The sequence below is a fragment of the Aquarana catesbeiana genome, linkage group LG03, assembly GCF_042186555.1.
Source record: "Aquarana catesbeiana isolate 2022-GZ linkage group LG03, ASM4218655v1, whole genome shotgun sequence".
Lineage (NCBI taxonomy): Eukaryota > Metazoa > Chordata > Amphibia > Anura > Ranidae > Aquarana > Aquarana catesbeiana.
In genome coordinates this window covers 681535870-681553097 of record NC_133326.1, presented here as the reverse complement: position 1 = coordinate 681553097, position 17228 = coordinate 681535870, and the positions used below count along the sequence as shown (strand labels likewise).

At 44.0% G+C, this 17228-nt stretch overlaps 1 protein-coding gene across 1 annotated transcript; it reads right to left on the bottom strand.

Moving 5' to 3' along the window:
- Positions 1–11339: 11339 nt before the first annotated feature.
- On the bottom strand, positions 11340–16980 carry LOC141134116 (vomeronasal type-2 receptor 26-like). The gene is made up of 3 exons (XM_073623701.1): positions 16891–16980; positions 15060–15183; positions 11340–12238 (listed from the first exon to the last, which is right to left on the bottom strand). The coding sequence occupies exons 1-3, from the start codon at positions 16978–16980 to the stop codon at positions 11340–11342; spliced, it is 1113 nt and encodes a 370-aa protein (XP_073479802.1).
- Positions 16981–17228: the final 248 nt, after the last annotated feature.

Genomic DNA, 17228 nt, shown 5'->3' with positions numbered 1-17228 from the left:
GGTCTCACAGCTCACGCTCACGGTAGACTACAGGAGAAGAGGAAGGAGGCAGCAGGCTGGAACATGAGGGTCACAGGCAAACAGGGATGGTCGGGAACAGGCCAAAGTCGGTAACAGGAATCAGATGTAGGAAACACAGCAAGTACACATAGAGGCTAACACACAGTGGTTGATCAGCACTGCTGGCTTGCAGTGCACAGGTTAATATAGGGTTCCCTGATAGGGCCTGGGGTGGGGCCATGCTTAGAGGGGAGGTTACAAAAGCTGTCAGGTGAGGGTCAGCTGGTCTCTAGAGATGAACACATGGAGACAGGTATGCTGATCGACAAACTCTATTGCATAACCATGACATGTAGTTAATCCAATCTACATTCTTGCTGACAGTTGTTATGGGGATCAAAGACTCAAAACCAGCTTTTACCTGATCCCTGGCTTTAAATTCATCAGGGACCCCCCTTGTAACCCCTATGACATGTATGTATACATGAGGATCAAAGCTTCCGGAGAGAGCTGTTCGCTTCCTCCTCTGACTGTGTGCTGGGTCAGTGTATGTATCAGGGGTATCTTTGGTTAGGATATGGGGCTTTCTATTTTCATCTTTTTTGTCTAATGCACTCTGTGGTCGCCCAGTCTGGCCCTGTGTTCCAACCCACTGGCCCCCACAGAAACCACAACTCTGTCCCCAGTAACTGTCTGTGTGGCATACATATATGTCCTTACCGTCAGGGATATCACTGTACCAATGGCATCACCATGAAGGGTCAAACGGACAAGGTACTATGTCACAGTAATCTAAGGTAAAGGTGGTCACATGTGTACCTGAAGAGTTACACCAAAACGTAATTATGTTATCATTTTTGTGATGGCCACCTCCTGGGCCCCTCCCCCCTAGATCAAACAGAAAAAGGATATGCAGCACCCGAAAACACTCTCTCCTGCAGTGATAAGCGTGCATTTAGGTGTTCTTCCTGGCCAACTTGACTGAGGTGGCTGTGGTCAGCAAAACTTGGAATGGACCATCATAACTTGGCTCAAGTATCTCCAGACAGTAGTTGGTGTGTTCCTGTATCTAATTCAGGATCTGGAATGGAAGAAAACACCTGGACATGCATTCAGGTTAATTCTCGTGATAATGTGGTTACATAATTAGTCAACACATCAGACTGTAACTGTAACTGTTGTGGAAAGTAACCAAGTCTGGGAGCTGAACCAAACAAAATTTCATAAGGGGATAGGGCATGTTTCCCCTGGGGTTGTGTCTGACACTGAACAGGGCAATGGGCTAACTGTCTGGCCAACTCATGTTAGTCTCTTGGGCCATCTTTAACATCCTGTTTTTAGTGTCCCATTCATCCTTTCTACCTTCCCGCTACTTTGAGGGTGGTATGGGATGTGTAGTGCCAACTGAACCCCCAGTGCTGCCCAAATCTCTTTAGTAAGGGTTGTTGTTAGGGCTGGTCCCTAATCTCTCAATATCACCTCTGGGACCCCAAATCTACATACTATCTCACTCAGTAGTTTCTTAGCTGTGGTCCTGGCAGTCATGACCACTTCCACTAGGGCGTATTTGAATCTGCCACTTCTTGGCACTTGAGAATGATCAATTTGCATCCTCTGGAATGGGGTATAGGGCTTTTGCCAGGTGCTTCTTCTGTGCTTCTTCTGTGCATCCTGGGTTACATTTGGTGCAGATAATGCATGATCTGCAGAAGCTGTCGGTCAGTGGAGTAACTCTTGGTGCAACACTTGTTGATAAGAGAGTTCATAAAAGTCTTTGTCAAGTGGGCAGCTCCATGTGCCCATTGCACCACGGCTGGGTACATACTCCTGGGTAGACAAGGCTTCTTGTTGCACTCGAATAGTCCATTTCTGAGAGTTGCTCCTCTCCATTTCCAGCTTTCCTTCTTATCCGTACTTGTTGTTTCCTGTAGTTCTTTTAGATAAACTCTGTCCACTGGGAAAGTCTGTAAGGTAAGCACGGGGTGGTCTTCTTCTACCACCCTGCTGTCCACTTCCCATGGACCACCAGCTGTCTGTTTGGCAGCTGAATTGGCTAGATGATTGCCTCGAGCTTCCTTTGAGTTCATTTTGTCGTGTGCTTTACTCAGAATAGTCACTTGGGTTGGGAGAAGCAAGGCATCAATTTTTCACAGGTGTTCCTGCAGCCGTCAGGAATCCTCTGTCCTAGATAACACCATAATCATGGGCAATGCTGAAAGCATATCTTGGCTCTTTTTCCCTCTGCCCATTTACATGCTGTAGTAAGTGCTTACAGCTCTGCCTCCTGTGCAGACATCACCGATGGTAAGGCTTCAGCTTGTAGAACAGTGTTTTCAGTGGTGACCGCGTGTCCTGTGTGGTCATGGGGTGACAAGTCAAGACTCTACTCCTCCTCCTCCTTTCCCCCCTCGAGAAGTGGAAGAAGGGTGGTAGGGTTCAGTGTTTGACAACTTAATAGAGTAATGCTGTCCAGTAGGAGGGAACACAGGAGTCTCAAGTGTCTGGTAGTGGACAAGTGTTTCGGCTGGATCTTGGTTGAATATGGCAACAACGTCATGGGGAGCAAGCAGAACGAGGCAGTGTCCGAGGACCAAGTTCAAAGTTTTGTCAAGCAAGGCTTGTGTAGCAAATCCAGCTCGCAGACACAATAGGCCTCCTCTTGCTACCGCATCCAGCCAACGGGAATAATATCCTACGGGGCGTAGGCTGATGCCGTGTGATTGGGTGAGTACACCTGCAGCATGTCCCAGACGTTCGGATACAAAGAGCTTGAGTGTTTTGTCGTAGTCTGGGAGCCCTAGCGCCGGGGGTGGCGCACTTAAAGGCTTCAAACTTTAGATATTTCTTCAGGAGACATCTGGAAGGGTCTGATTGCAGAGCATCAGTAGGAAGGCTTCTGGAATCCATGCTCTGCACTCGGAAATTAGTCCAAGGAAAATGACAGGTGTTGAGGCTCTGCAGCCCTGGTTGGCAAGATAGCACAACAGGTTTCTGAGGTGACTTCAACAGGGGGTAAGTCAGCTGCACAAAAGGAGAAGGTCATCAACACGTTGGAAGAGAATCACTTCCGGGTGTTCCTCTTGTCATGTGTCAAGGATGATAGCCATAGCTTTTGCAAACTGGCTTGGAAAGTTCTGTGCCCCTTGTGGCACAACTGTTTAGGTATGTTGCCGTTTCTTTCCGTGGATGAATGCGAAAAGGTACCAGCAGGAGGGGTGAGGGTGGACACTGAAGAAAGCGTTTGTAAGGTCCACCTCTGTGAGGTATTTTGCAGTCAAAGGCATCCACAGTAGGTACCTGGTTCTCTTTTTAGGATTCTCTTCTTGGGGTTATTGTGGTTTCCGGGGCCATGAAGCGCCCTCTTTTAGCTTGACTGAAACTGGTGGCACCTTTAAGTTACCGTTGTCTTCCTGTCCTGTGGACCATAGGCACGCAGGGATTCTGTCAAGTACTTCCTGCAGTATTGAACTTGAAGTTTTTGCTTCAGTAAGTGTCATCAGGAGAGGCTGAGAACACAAAGCAGATGAGTCTTCTAAAGATAGGGGAGTATGTAACTTCATCCCCCCTTCAGGCGTGTCCTGATTGAGGCCTGTAGTCCGGACAACACATCAGCTCCTAGTAGATTCAAGGGACATGTAGAGGACACCACAAATCTGGCAAGCAAATCAGGAAGTGGAAAGGAAAGAATTATTAGGCAGGTTCACCGCCCTCAACACACTTTTGGCTGCACCCCTGTCAATGAGGAAAGTGGTAGGTTTTTCGTCTGGGACATCTTGGGGCTCTGCATTCTTTTCTGAAGTGACCCCGTTTCCCACAGTTGTAACAGGTGATCCTTTCCCTGGTATTGAGCAGTGGTGGTGGACTAGTGTAGGCGGGATCTTCGTCATGGGTTACCATGAGGGGCGTTGGTTTTTTTTTACCTTTTTGATTTTTTATACCTCTGGTCACCAACAATAAATCAGACATTTTCATTGAATGGTATTCAGGGCGGGCCACCATCAGGCCTTTTCTGATATCCTCTCTGAGCCCTGAAACAAAAGCAGTTGATAACATGTGTGTGTGTGCCTTTATGAGTCTAGCATGATACTTCTTCACAGACTCCCCTTTATCTTGGGTAATATCTTGGATTGTGGTGGTCTGATCCGTCAACTTCTCCTTTGCCCAGTCGTGGAGTTGTGCACAGAACTCCACTCCTGAGGTGTAGGAAGTGGCACTTGTCAGGCAGGCATCATTGAAGGCCATCTGCATGACTGGCCAAAAGACATATCCTGCTTTGATTTGGCATAGGCTGATCAAGTCTCTCCAGGCAGCTGAGTAAGTTTCTTGTATCTGCACTATCCTGTGGTAGAAGGGAATTGGCTGCTTCTCTGGGTCAGGCAGACTTGTCACTAAGGCCGCTGCTTGTGATAGAGTAAAAGCGACATACATCACTGGTGCTCCTTCTGGTTACCGAGACTGTTGTTGGGGCAGGTGCTGGCAAGGGGCACTGTTCTTTACGGATGCCAGCATGTGTTTGAGATCCTCTCGGAACTGTGAGTCCGGAGCCGGATTGGGGGTTAAATCAGTGGGTGGCCTTGCTGCCTGCTGTTGGGCTTCCCACTCAGACGCTTCTTCATCATTAACATATCCGGCCTGGGAATGTGATGCTCCCGTATTGGGGAAGACAGGTGTGTGGTATGAACCATCTTGGTTTAAAACAGGGAGGGCTGGGTACAGGCTGTTTAAGCTTACTGGGTGTACCAAGATGGCCGCCGGCAGGAAGTGCACTGGACTGGGTAGAAAGTGAAGGCATGGGTGCACTAAGATGGCCGCCGGGCTGAGTTGTCACAGTGGGTTGTGCTTGGGTGGTGAGAAAGGAGTGGTTGTTAGACGGAGGGCAGTGCTGTCCCTCCCCTCCTTTGTTTCAAGTTCCAACATATCATCAGCTCTGTGATACACATACATAATACAATCGCCATCTTTCTTAACTTCCTTTATCCAATTTTCTTTATCACACAGGATTTTTCTCCCTGTTTTCTTCAGCAACATAACTTTCGCCACTTCTTTCAACTTTGTTAACTATTTCAACATCTTCTTTGCAATATCACTTTCTTTACAATATCACTTTCTTTTCTCTCGTACAACCAAGGGGTTAATATTTTTCTCAGCGTTCTTATCAGCAAATTCCTTTGGTGGGGGCTCATAAGACTAATGTACGGTTAATCTCAGAACAAGAACAAACACATCAGGGGTAGTGAGGAGCAACGGCGACCCAACAGATCCCCCGGGCAGCCCCCCCCTCCAACCTTAACCTGTCCCCACCCCCTCTCGTGTATATAGCAAACAGTAAACCACAAATACACTCACGACAGGACATTACACCTGCCACTCTTCGAACTGCAAAATTTCAGCAGGCTAAGATAACCACAAGGGCAGACCACCCTCTTCACAATCCAGTTATAGGCCGTCATTCATTACAGTTACCTCCCAGAGGCCGACAGCACATCTGGGGGTGACACATCTGTAATGCTTTCAGACTGCAACAGCAGCAGCTGAGATTTCCTTTTAAAGATCCGACAAATCCTTGAGTAACCTGTCCTATAACCGACTGCCACAATCACACATGTAGCACTTTTAGACTGCTGAGTTTCGTAGCCCAGAGAATGGCAGACAGTGAACAAAAAATACAGTCAGCAGAAACCCATTGGCAGGTTCGTTAAAACAACCTCAGGCAAGGAAATACCTGCCTCTAAGACAGTCTCAGCATACCGACAGAATCCAGCCGTCAACCGAAAGATAAGAGAGTCGTACAGTGGTAAGAATATAAATCAAACTTACCGTACTGTTAGGGCTGCGCAAAGACCCCACTCTCATCAATCAATTAACGCCCAAATGCTTGTCGCGGTATAACTTCGACTGTAGCCTGAGGTCCCGGGTTTCGGCACCATCTGTTATGGAAATGATTAAGAGCTCCAATCGAGCCCAAGGTTATCTGCTGCTGTCTCTAATTTGAAAAGTGTTGATATGCATGCATATAAAAGTAAACACTCTGAGACACGCTCGGCATCGTTACTGTTACACTTTTAATTTATTCAAGGCAGTGTTAATGTTTTATACACACAAATACGTCATTGCTATGTTAGTCTAATAAGTACATCTCATTGGTTAAGATAGAAAAGAAGATGGAGAATGTTCATAACGAGGTTTGGCTGTCTTTGGTTTTATCTCCAGTTCCGCCTTCTTCTGATGTGTGGGATGTAGGGGGTACCCGCCATCTTGAGAAAATATAGGAACAGAGCTAATCTGTATACTTATATAATGAGTAAGGAGAAAAATATGTATGCACATAAGAAAATAGACATTTTCAGATTACTATTATTATTATCTACATCACATTCCTTCACATGAGTACCGGAAGTGACGTTATTGTGGGCGAGCACGCAGCCTCAATGCATTTTGTGGTCAACACATCATCAGGAAGTTCAATGTGAGATAATTGTACTGTTTAGTTGTGCTTGCCCTGCTGAGCTGATACTCGCAGGGAAATAAGGGTTAACTCTACTGGCTACATTTTCCAGGGCTTTTTAGGGAGGTGCTGCTCTCTGCCGGTGCAAACACATAAAAAAAGTAGGGAACCACTTGGTGGCGCCTTGGTTAGTAAGATGGCTGGAGGTACAGTTCCAGGTCTCCCCAATTCAGGAACAGAATGCTGTTAAAGGCGTGAACTGCTACTGAACTTAACCACCCCTTGTGAAAGCCCAGTCGGGGTTCAGAGGGTATGGATTCAAGCTTGACCAAAGGACTCTAAAGACTTTTTAACCTAATTAGGGTATGGCTATCTCATGGGCCATCACAGGCACCAGAAGAACGACTGATGGGCACTTAGAAAATTATGAACAGGAATGTGTATTGAAGACATATTTGTTGAACTTTTCATTTGTTATATTTAAACAACTTCAATAAAGGACATTTATTGTTACATACATCTTGGCCTGGCCTAAAGGTACTTGAGGACAATCTTAAAAGGGTGCATGCATGGTGACATATCACAAGAACAGGTCTTGATAAGGGGAAATGATGAATTAGAGAAGATGCAGTACAACTGTCTAACATGCGGTAATACTATTTGGATGAGGCGGTATTGCCATTGCCAATGACTACGATACTAGTGTCTATGTGCATAAGCAGCCAGTCTGTTGGAAAAATTTGTGACTTGGCACAGGTAACAGAAGTCCCTGGTAGTGAAGGAGCTTGTGCGCTTAGGCTCCTTACCTAGAAATCAGAACCCCAATACTGGGTCTGACATTGTGACACAGCACCTCCTAGGGACCCAGGCTGGTAATCACGGAAGATGGAGTGAGGCCTTGGGAGATAATAAGCATGGGTTATGTACAAAAGTTGAGATTCCTAGTATTCAAGTGAAATATACGAATCAATGTCACTGGGCGTTAGGTGATGGTTACTGGGCTGGTGAAGTCTGGTACAAGCTCAGAGGTACAGGCTCAGAAATACTGCACAATTAAACTGAGAGAAGAGTTGTGAAGTGAAATGAGAAACTGAGGTCTGTAGTGAACAACGTAAAGAGTAAATGTGTTGGGCCATGGATTACAAGGAGTTAAATGTGTTCCTTTGGAGAAGCATCACTTTTAAGTTTGAGTGCTGACTTAACGCCGATCTTGCTTTAAACGGCAGACTCAACCTGCCTTGGGGGGCACTAGCAATTGCCAGGTCCCTCACATGGGCTCAGCAAGCCCTGCTCATCTTTTTTTTAAAGAAATGAACAAAAAAGGACTAACTAAATTGTAAGGAAAACTTGGAAAAATATACCAAAACAAATGTCACTGTAATAATATAAACTTAGTCTACCTTAAAAGTGGACAGAATCAGTCAGTTGAGCAGTAGACTGTCTTTGTATAGCAGTGGGCAGTGTGTGGACAGTGCATGGTGTCAGTAGAGCAGTGGATGGGGTCAGTAAAGCAGTGGACATGTCGGTATGGCAGAGGTTGGTTTCAGCAGAGCAGTGGTCAATGTCAGTAGGACAGTGGACACGGTTAGTAAAGCAGTGGACCTGTCAGTAGGGCAGTGGATGGTGTCAGTCAGTAGAGCAGTGTAAGGTGTCAGTAGCATAGTGGACTTTGTCAGAAGGGCAGAAGGCAGTGTCAGTAGGGCAGTGGACGGTGTCAGTAGTTTTTTATTTTTATTATTATTTTTTTTATCTTTACAATTTTATTTTTTTTTTTACAATTTTATATTTTATTACAATTATTATTTTTTCTTTGCATCTCCGTTGTGGGGTTTAAACAGGCCCATGATGACTCACTTTTGAGACACAACCCTCAATTTCTATCTCTGCAGCCTTATCTGCACAGAATGAATGAACAAGAAGAGCTCGCTACAGAGTTTCATGCTCATTTTCAAACTGTATTTGTTTTTGAAGTGTGCATAAGGGAATTAGTCTATTGATAGATGATAGATTGATAGAGATAAGTGTGCCCTCCCAGTTACGTCATCGGGATTGTTTCTCTCATTTGGTAAATTCTTTGATGGCTTGCAAGTATGAGGAGAGCAGGAACTCAAGGCATCTTTTTCTTATTTAGTAATTATATGGCAACCGAAAAAAAGATACATTATGTGACAAATAACAAAATGTAGCATGATTCTATAAGTTCTTTAGAATAGGACGGGGTAGGCAACCCCCCGCACTGGTGCCGCAAGCGGCACGCAAAGTCTCTTTTGTCGGCACTCGACTCCCTCCCCATCAGCAGAGCAGTGCAGGGAAGTGTCAGTGAGACACTATTGCATTCCAATTTTAGAATTCCCCACACTGCACTGAGGGGGAGGCACTGCACCCCCACACATTGTAAAAGATGGGAAACATTATTTGGTTCTTCAACTTTGCTGTAGCTGCGATTGTCAGCTTTTGTGATGGGGAAGAGATTGGGAGATTGAAATTATTCCTGAACCTTTGCGTCACTTACTACTGAACCCCTCTGCACTCTGTGTCCCTTTAAGCCACAACCAGTATTCAGCGCAATGAAAATCACACCCAACTTTTGCTACGGCGCAGAGTGCCGCACTTTTCCTCAGCTGCGGGGGCCCAATTTATGATCCTGCACACAGGCCCACTGCTTTCAGAAAATGCCCCTGACCTGAGCTCATCATTGTGCATCCATTCCAGATGCTTGTATGTTACATCACATACATTCCATACATCCCATACATCACATACATCCCATACAAGCACGTGGACTGGATGTGAGACGTGGATCAGCAGGATGAGTGTGCCAGGACAGGTAGATGTGTCTCATATCTGCTTCCTTTCACCACTCTGCATATCATAGGTGAGAAGAGGGTACAGCGGTGGAGCAGATGTGCAGGGAGGTACAGTACAGTGGTGGAAGAGATGAGAAGGGGGTTCAGCAGTGAGACAGAAGAGCAGGGGGTTAAAGTGGTGGGCCAGATGAGAAGGGGTTTAGTGGTGGGACAGAAAAGCAGGGGGGTAGAGCAGTGGGGCAGATGTGAAAGGAGGTGTATTGGTGGGACCTTCTCCTATGAGCCTGGAGCAAATTAAAAATCCGGAAAGGAGAAAAAGGAATTGCCAGCCAGCATTATTTCAATTCTCCACTACAACTATGGATCCACTCTGGGGTAATGTCAGTCCACCCTGGCACTAAGGGTCTTCTTTCCCACCAGGGAGTTGCTACAGATGTATGTCTAACTGGTATGATGTAAAAACCATGACTATTCATGGAAAAGTCAAGCTTGGTCCACATCCACTCCAGCCTTTTATAGCCCAGTACACACCACTGGGCTGAACAGAAAAAAAACACACCTCAGGTCGGAGCTGCTGTACTAACAATCCGATGTTAGTACAGTGATCTTCTCTGCTGCGCTATTGTGTTCTGACAGGGGGGTGCCCCACGCCAGAACACTCCGGTCAGCACTCTCAGGCATTGGTTGAGAAAGCTGATCAGGAGCCGGCCCGGCTGCTGGTTTTCCAGCATGCTTGTCAAGCTGCCATACACACGGCTGCCATACACACAGGCTGAATGTTGGCAAGTTTTTATTGAACCAGCCGATGTCGCTCAAGATTTGGCCTGTGTGTACTAGGCTTAAGTCTCCATCTTAATGAGAATGCCATCACCTTATACCGTAAGTGGGAAGGGCAAAGCCTGATAACCGGCTCTGGACTTTATGCAGACTGATTTAAGAAGCTCCTAAATGCCCTGCCAGATTGTGGGGCCACAAATCTAAAAATGGAAGCAATCTGGGGATTGTTTTCTTGACTTTGTGGTTTCTGTGAGGGTGTCATTTGAAGGAATTATGCTCCATTTGTGCTCTCAGTGGGAGTAATCATGCTCCATCGGTGGTGTCAGTAGGGGGGGAATGATTCTACATCGGTGGTGTCAGTAGGGGGAATTATGCTCCATTGGTGGTGTCAGTAGGGGGAATTATGCTCCATCGGTGGTGTCAGTAGGGGGAATTATGCTCCATCGGTGGTGTCAGTAGGGGGAATTATGCTCCATCGGTGGTGTCAGTAGGGGGAATTATGCTCCATCGGTGGTGTCAGTAGGGGGAATTATGCTCCATCGGTGGTGTCAGTAGGGGGGAATTATTCTCCATCGGTGGTGTCAGTAGGGGGAATTATGCTCCATTGGTGGTTTCAGTAGGGGGAATTATGCTCCATTGGTGGTGTCAGTAGGGGGAATTATGCTCCATTGGTGGTGTCAGTAGGGAGAATTATGCTCCATTGGTGGTGTCAGTAGGGAGAATTATGCTCCATTGGTGGTGTCAGTAGGGGGAATTATGCTCCATTGGTGGTTTCAGTAGGGAGAATTATGCTCCATTGGTGGTGTCAGTAGGGAGAATTATGCTCCATTAGTGGTGTCAGTAGGGGGAATTATGCTCCATTGGTGGTTTCAGTAGGGAGAATTATGCTCCATTGGTGGTGTCAGTAGGGAGAATTATGCTCCATTAGTGGTGTCAGTAGGGGGAATTATGCTCCATTGGTGGTTTCAGTAGGGGGAATTATGCTCCATCGGTGGTGTCAGTAGGGGGAATTATGCTCCATCGGAGGTGTCAGTAGGGGGAATTATGCTTCATCTGTGCTGGCAGTGGGAAGAATTATGCTCCATCAGTGAGAGGAATTGTGCCCCATCCCATCACCTCTAATGTAAGAATCCTTACAAAAATTTGAGATGTGCGTATATATCTTTAGCAAAGTGTATCTTTGGATTGACTTGAAAGTTACCTAGACTTATGCATTTGTCCTCATTTGCTCAGTTTAAACTGCTCAGGTCTGCAACGCATTTACTGAAAACTCTTTTCTTGTATTTAAAAACCCATAGTTTATTACTTGCTTAAGCTTTTTTCATGAGATATCGCCTTGTGTTCATGATAGGTTTGAACCAAATGATGAAACATTTAGGAAGAAACATACAGATTACAAGAGCCCAACTGGAGGCTAAGATGGCAAAGATCTCCATGGCCACAGTGTACTTTCCCTGGGCACTGAGAGATGCTGGGATATAAGATATCCAGACACTGAGGAAGGCCACCATGCTGAATGTAATAAACTGGGCCTCATTGAAGCTGTCAGGAAGTCTTCGTGCCAGGAAGGCAACAACAAAACTAATGGTGGCCAGGAGAAAAAGGTAACCCAACATGGTCCAGAAGGCAATATATGACCCTTCATTGCACTCAACAATGATCACATCAGGTTTGACGTGAATATTGTACTGGGAGTATGGAGGAGATAGTGATAACCAAGTGAGGCACAAAAGTAACTGTAAAAAAGTACATGAAAAAACAATGACATAGGATATTGTGGGCTTGGTCCATTTCCTTAGATTGCTGCCAGGTCTAGTGGCCATGAAAGCCAGAACCACCACAACAGTTTTGGCCAAAATGCAAGAGATGCACTGGGCAAAAATCAAACCAAAAGCAACTTGTTGCAAAAGACATTTCTTGAAGTCTGGATAGCCAATGAAAAACAGTGAGCAAAGGAAACACAGAGACAGTGACACCAGCAGAAGGCAACTTAGATAATAATTATTTGCTTTCACTACGGGGGTTGTTTTAAACTTAATGTAAAAGTGTAAAATAACCAAAGGAAATGAAAAAGAAAAGAGAGAAGTAGAGGTCAATGTTGCTCCCAATGCATCTTCGTATGAGAGATACTCTATGGGCTTCTGGAGGCACTTGTTCTTTTCTGCATTTGGCCACTGATCCCAGGGACACTGAATGCAATCAATGGAATCTGAAACAGAAATAATGTGTTACAATCAAATTCATGTTTCTAAAAAATTTACAAGGTCGTGGGGATAATTGTACACAAATAAGCATTCCTAAGAAGACATGTGTAGTTCCATGCTGCAATGAATTGCAATGCAAAGGGTCACATTTGAATTTTGCCCCATTAGGTTGCATTGGCAGCCCATTCATTTAAACAGGATGCCTTAAGCACTTCAATACCGGGCACTTTTATCCCCTTCCTGCCCAGGTTAATTTTCAGCTTTCAGCACTGTCACACTTTGAATGACAATTGCGCAGTCATACAACACTGTACCCAAACTAAATGTTTATCATTTTGTTCAAACAAATAGAGCTTTCTTTTGATGGTATTTAATCACCACTGGGTTATTTTTTTCTAAATTAACAAAAAAAAAAGAAAAATTTGAGAAAAAACTAAACATTTTGAAAAAAAAAACAGAAATTTTTGAAAAAAAAATGGAAAATTTTGGAAAAAAAAAAACTGGAAAATTTTGAAAAAAAAAACGCGTTTTTCTTAGTTTCTGTTATAAAATTTTGCAAATAAATATTTGTTCTTCATAAATTTAGACCAAAATGTATTCTGCTACATTTATTTGGTGAAAAAATAACCCAAATCAGTGTATATTATTTAGTCTGTAGGAAAGTTATAGTGTCTACAAACTATGGTATAGTATATACAGTTCCTTGAAAAAGTGTTCACACCCCTTGAAATTTTCCACATTTTGTCATGTTACAACCAAAAACGTAAATGTATTTTATTGGGATTTGATGTGATAGACCAACACAAAGTGGAAAATAATTGTGAAGTGGAAGGAAAATGATAAATGGTTTACAACATTTTTTACAAATAAATATGTGAAAAGTGTGGTGTACAATTGTATTCGCCCTCCCCGAGTCAATACTTTGTAGAACCCCCTTTCACTGCAATTACAGCTGCAAGTCTTTTTGGGGATGTCTCTACCAGCTTTGCACATCTAGAGAGTGACATTTTTGCCCATTCTTCTTTGCAAAATATCTCAAGCTCTGTCAGATTGGATGGAGAGCGTCTGTGAACAGCAATTTTCAAGTCTTGCCACAGATTCTCATTTGGATTTAGGTCTGGACTTTGACTGGGCCATTCTAACACATGAATATGCTTTGATCTAAACCATTCCATTGTAGCTCTGGCTGTATGTTTAGGGTCGTTCTCCTGCTGGAAGGTGAACCTCCACCCCAGTCTCAAGTCTTTTGCAGACTCTAACAGGTTTTCTTCTAAGATTACCCTGTATTTGGCTCCATCCATCTTCCCATCAACTCTAATCAGCTTCCCTGTCCCTGCTGAAGAAAAGCATCCCCACAACATGATGCTGCCACCACCATGTTTCACAGTGGGGATGGTGTGTTCAGGGTGATATGCAGTGTTAGTTTTCCACCACACATAGCGTTTTGCCTTTAGGCCAAAAAGTAAAAATTTGGTCTCATCTGACCAGATCACCTTCTTCCACATGTTTGCTGTGTCCCCCACATGGCTTCTCGCAAACTGCAAATGGGACTTCTTATGGCTTTCTTTCAACAATTGCTTGCTTCTTGTTACTCTTCCATAAAGGCCAGATTTGTGGAGTGCACGACTAATAGTTGTCCTGTGGAGAGATTCTCCCACCAGGGCTGTGGATCTCTACAGCTCCTCCAGAATTACCATGGGCCTCTTGGCTGCTTCTCTGATTAATGCTCTCCTTGCCCAGCCTGTCAGTTTAGGTGGACGGCCATGTCATGGTTGGTTTGCAGTTGTGCCATACTCTTTCCATTTTCGGATGATGGATTGAACAGTGTTGTGTGAGATGTTCAAAGCTTGGGAATTTTTTTTATAACCTAACCCTGCTTTAAACTTCTCCACAACTTTATCCCTAACCTGTCTGGTGTGTTCCTTGGCCTTCATGATTCTGTTTGTTCACTAAGGTTCTCTAACAAACCTCTGATGGCTTCACAGAACTGCTGTATTTTTACTAAGATTAAATTACACACAGGTGGACTCTATTTACTAATTAGGTAAATTCTGAAGACAATTGGTTCCACTAGATGTAAAACATTTTGAAAACCATTTATCATTTTCCTTCCACTTCACAATTATGTGCCACTTTGTGTTGGTCTATCACATAAAATCCCAATAAAATACATTTATGTTTCTGGTTGTAACATGACAACATGTGGAACATTTCAAAGGGTATGAATACTTTAAGGCACTGTATCTAACAATTGATCAGTCCTGATGTACTGATCAGTCCTGTTCATGAGGCACTAAAATGTCATGACAGTACAAATACCCCCTTTTTGGAAAGTAGACAGTCCAAGGTATTTCGTAAAAGGCATGGTGAGTTTTTTGAAGTTGTAATTGTTTTGTTATCATATTTTGGAAAAATTAAGAAATGAAATGAGCTGTGATTGTTGTAGCCCCATCATTTTTTTTTAATTTTGCCACCTGTGTCCATTGGGGAGATTTCCCTTCACTTCTTGTCCCATAGCCAAAACACGAAGTGCGAGGAAATCCCTCCAAAGTGCGGGAATCCCCTTGTGTCACCAGAACTAGTGTGCCCATTGGAAGATTTCCCCTCTATTAGTGTTCTGAAGTCAGCCCAAAATTTGGGATTTTCTTTTACTTTTGATGCTAACGTTAATTAGCACAATTAGGGGGAGCTAATCTCCCTAACCAGCAATAAAAACTGACAAACACTCTAATCCTTCTCCACTCTATCCAAAACTTGGCTTAAATGCAGATTTCTATTTGGTTATTACATACAACATATTTTTTTATCACCTTTATTTGGACTCACCCGTATGGTTTGAAATCTCTCCATGGGAACATGGAATGCATTGAAAGCAGCACATAGGTTGTCCTTTTATAGCTGCTCTCCGGAATCCGGCAGGACAGCTCTCACTGCACACTGAAGTAGGTGGCTGTAAAATAAATATACAAGTATCAGTTCTGTAATCATTTCATTCTTCTGCCTTTGTTTTATATGTTTATTATTTGTGGTAGTTGCAAAAATATGTCTATTTTATTTTTTAAACTACTAAACTTTTTTTTTTTCACTAAAATACTAAATGATAGTTGTTTGTAAACTATATGATGCAAACGTATACTATGTACAGTTTATCATGTTTTCGGAAACCCCAAAACAATGAGATAAGGGTGTGCTACAGGTATATTTTGAACATATTGTATGTACAGTTGGTGAAAATAATAATTTGATCCCCTGCAGATTTTGTAAGTTTTCCATCCTACAAATAAATGAAGGGTCTATAGTTTTTTATCATAGGTGTATTTTAAATGATAGAGACAGAAGAGCAACCAAAAATCCAGAAAAAACACATGATACAAATGTTATAAATTGAATGCATGAATGAATGATTTGTAAAGCGCTGCAAATGCGAACTGAATCGCCTCAAGGCGCTAAATGCATTTTGTGTTGAACAGCTTCTTAGATGAGGAAGGTTTTGAGTTTTTTTCCTGAAGGCCAGATGGTTTTCTTCCATGCGGATGTGAGTCGGAAGAGTATTCCATAGCCGAGGTCCCTGGACTGCGAATCTGCGTTCTCCCCTTGCTTTGTGGTGGTATTTGGGGACGAGGAGGAGGTTTTGGTTGGATGATCGCAGACTGCGATTGGGTGTGTAGTGTTTTATTTTCTCTCTGAGGTATTGAGGGGCGTTACCTTGTATGCATTTGTGGGTGAGGCAGAGGGTCTTGAATGGGATCCGATTCTTTACTGTTAGCCAATGTAGGCTCCTCAGGGATGGGGAGATGGACTCCCAGGGTTTTTTTCCTGTTAGCAGTCTTGCCGCCGCATTTTGAATGGCCTGTAGGCGCGCAAGCTGATATTGGGGTAAACCTATGTAGAGTGAGTTGCAGTTCAGCGAGTAAAATAAGTATTTGATCCCCAAGCAAAACATGACTTAGTACTTGGTGGAGAAACCCTTTTTGGCAAGCACAGAGGTAAGGCATTTCTTGTAGTTGGTAACCAGGTTTGCACACATCTCAGGAGGGATTTTGGACCACTCTTCTTTACAGATCTTCTCTAAATCCTTAAGGTTTCTTGGCTATCTCTTGGCAATGCAAAGTTTCAGCTCCTTATACATTTTCCATAGGATTATGGTCTGGAGACTAGCTAGGCCATTCCATGACCTTAATGTACTTCTTCTTGAGCCACACCTCTGTTGCCTTGGCGGTAGGTTTTGGGTCATTGTCATGCTGGAAGACCCATCCACGACCCATCTTCAGTGTTCTGGCTGAAGGAAGAAGGTTCTCATCCAAGATTTTACAATACATGGCCCCGTCCATTGGCCCCTCAATACAGCAAAGTCGGCTTGTACCTCTAGCAGAGAAACAGCCCCAAAGCATCATGTTTGCACCTCTGTGCTTGACTGTAGGGATGGTGTTCTTGGGGTCATAGTCAGCATTTTTCCTTCCTTCAAACACGGTGAGTTGAGTTAATGCCAAAATGCTAAATTTTGGTCTCATCTGACCACAGCACTTTCTCCCAATCCTTCTCTGAATCATTTAGATGTTCATTGGCAAACTTCAGATGGGCCTGTACATGTGCCTTCTTGAGGAGGGGGACCTTGCGGGCACCGCAGGATTTCAATCCATGACGGGTATTGTGTTACCAGTGGTTTGATGATCGTGGTCCCAACTGCCTTGAGATCATTCACAATCTCCTCCCGTGTATTTCTGAGCTGATCTCTCACTTTTCTCATGATCTCTACCCCATGGGGCAAAATCTTGCATGGAGCATCAGACCGAGGTGATTGATGGATATTTTGTATTTCTTCCATTTGCAAATAATCACGCCAACAGTTGTCTCCTTCTCACCAAGCTTCTTGCTGATGGACTTGTAGCCCATTCCAGCCTTGTGCAGGTCTACAATCTTTTCCCTGATGTCCTTTGACAGCTGCTTGGTCTTGTCTATGATGGTGAGGTTTAAATGGAAGAAAGAGATTCTGTA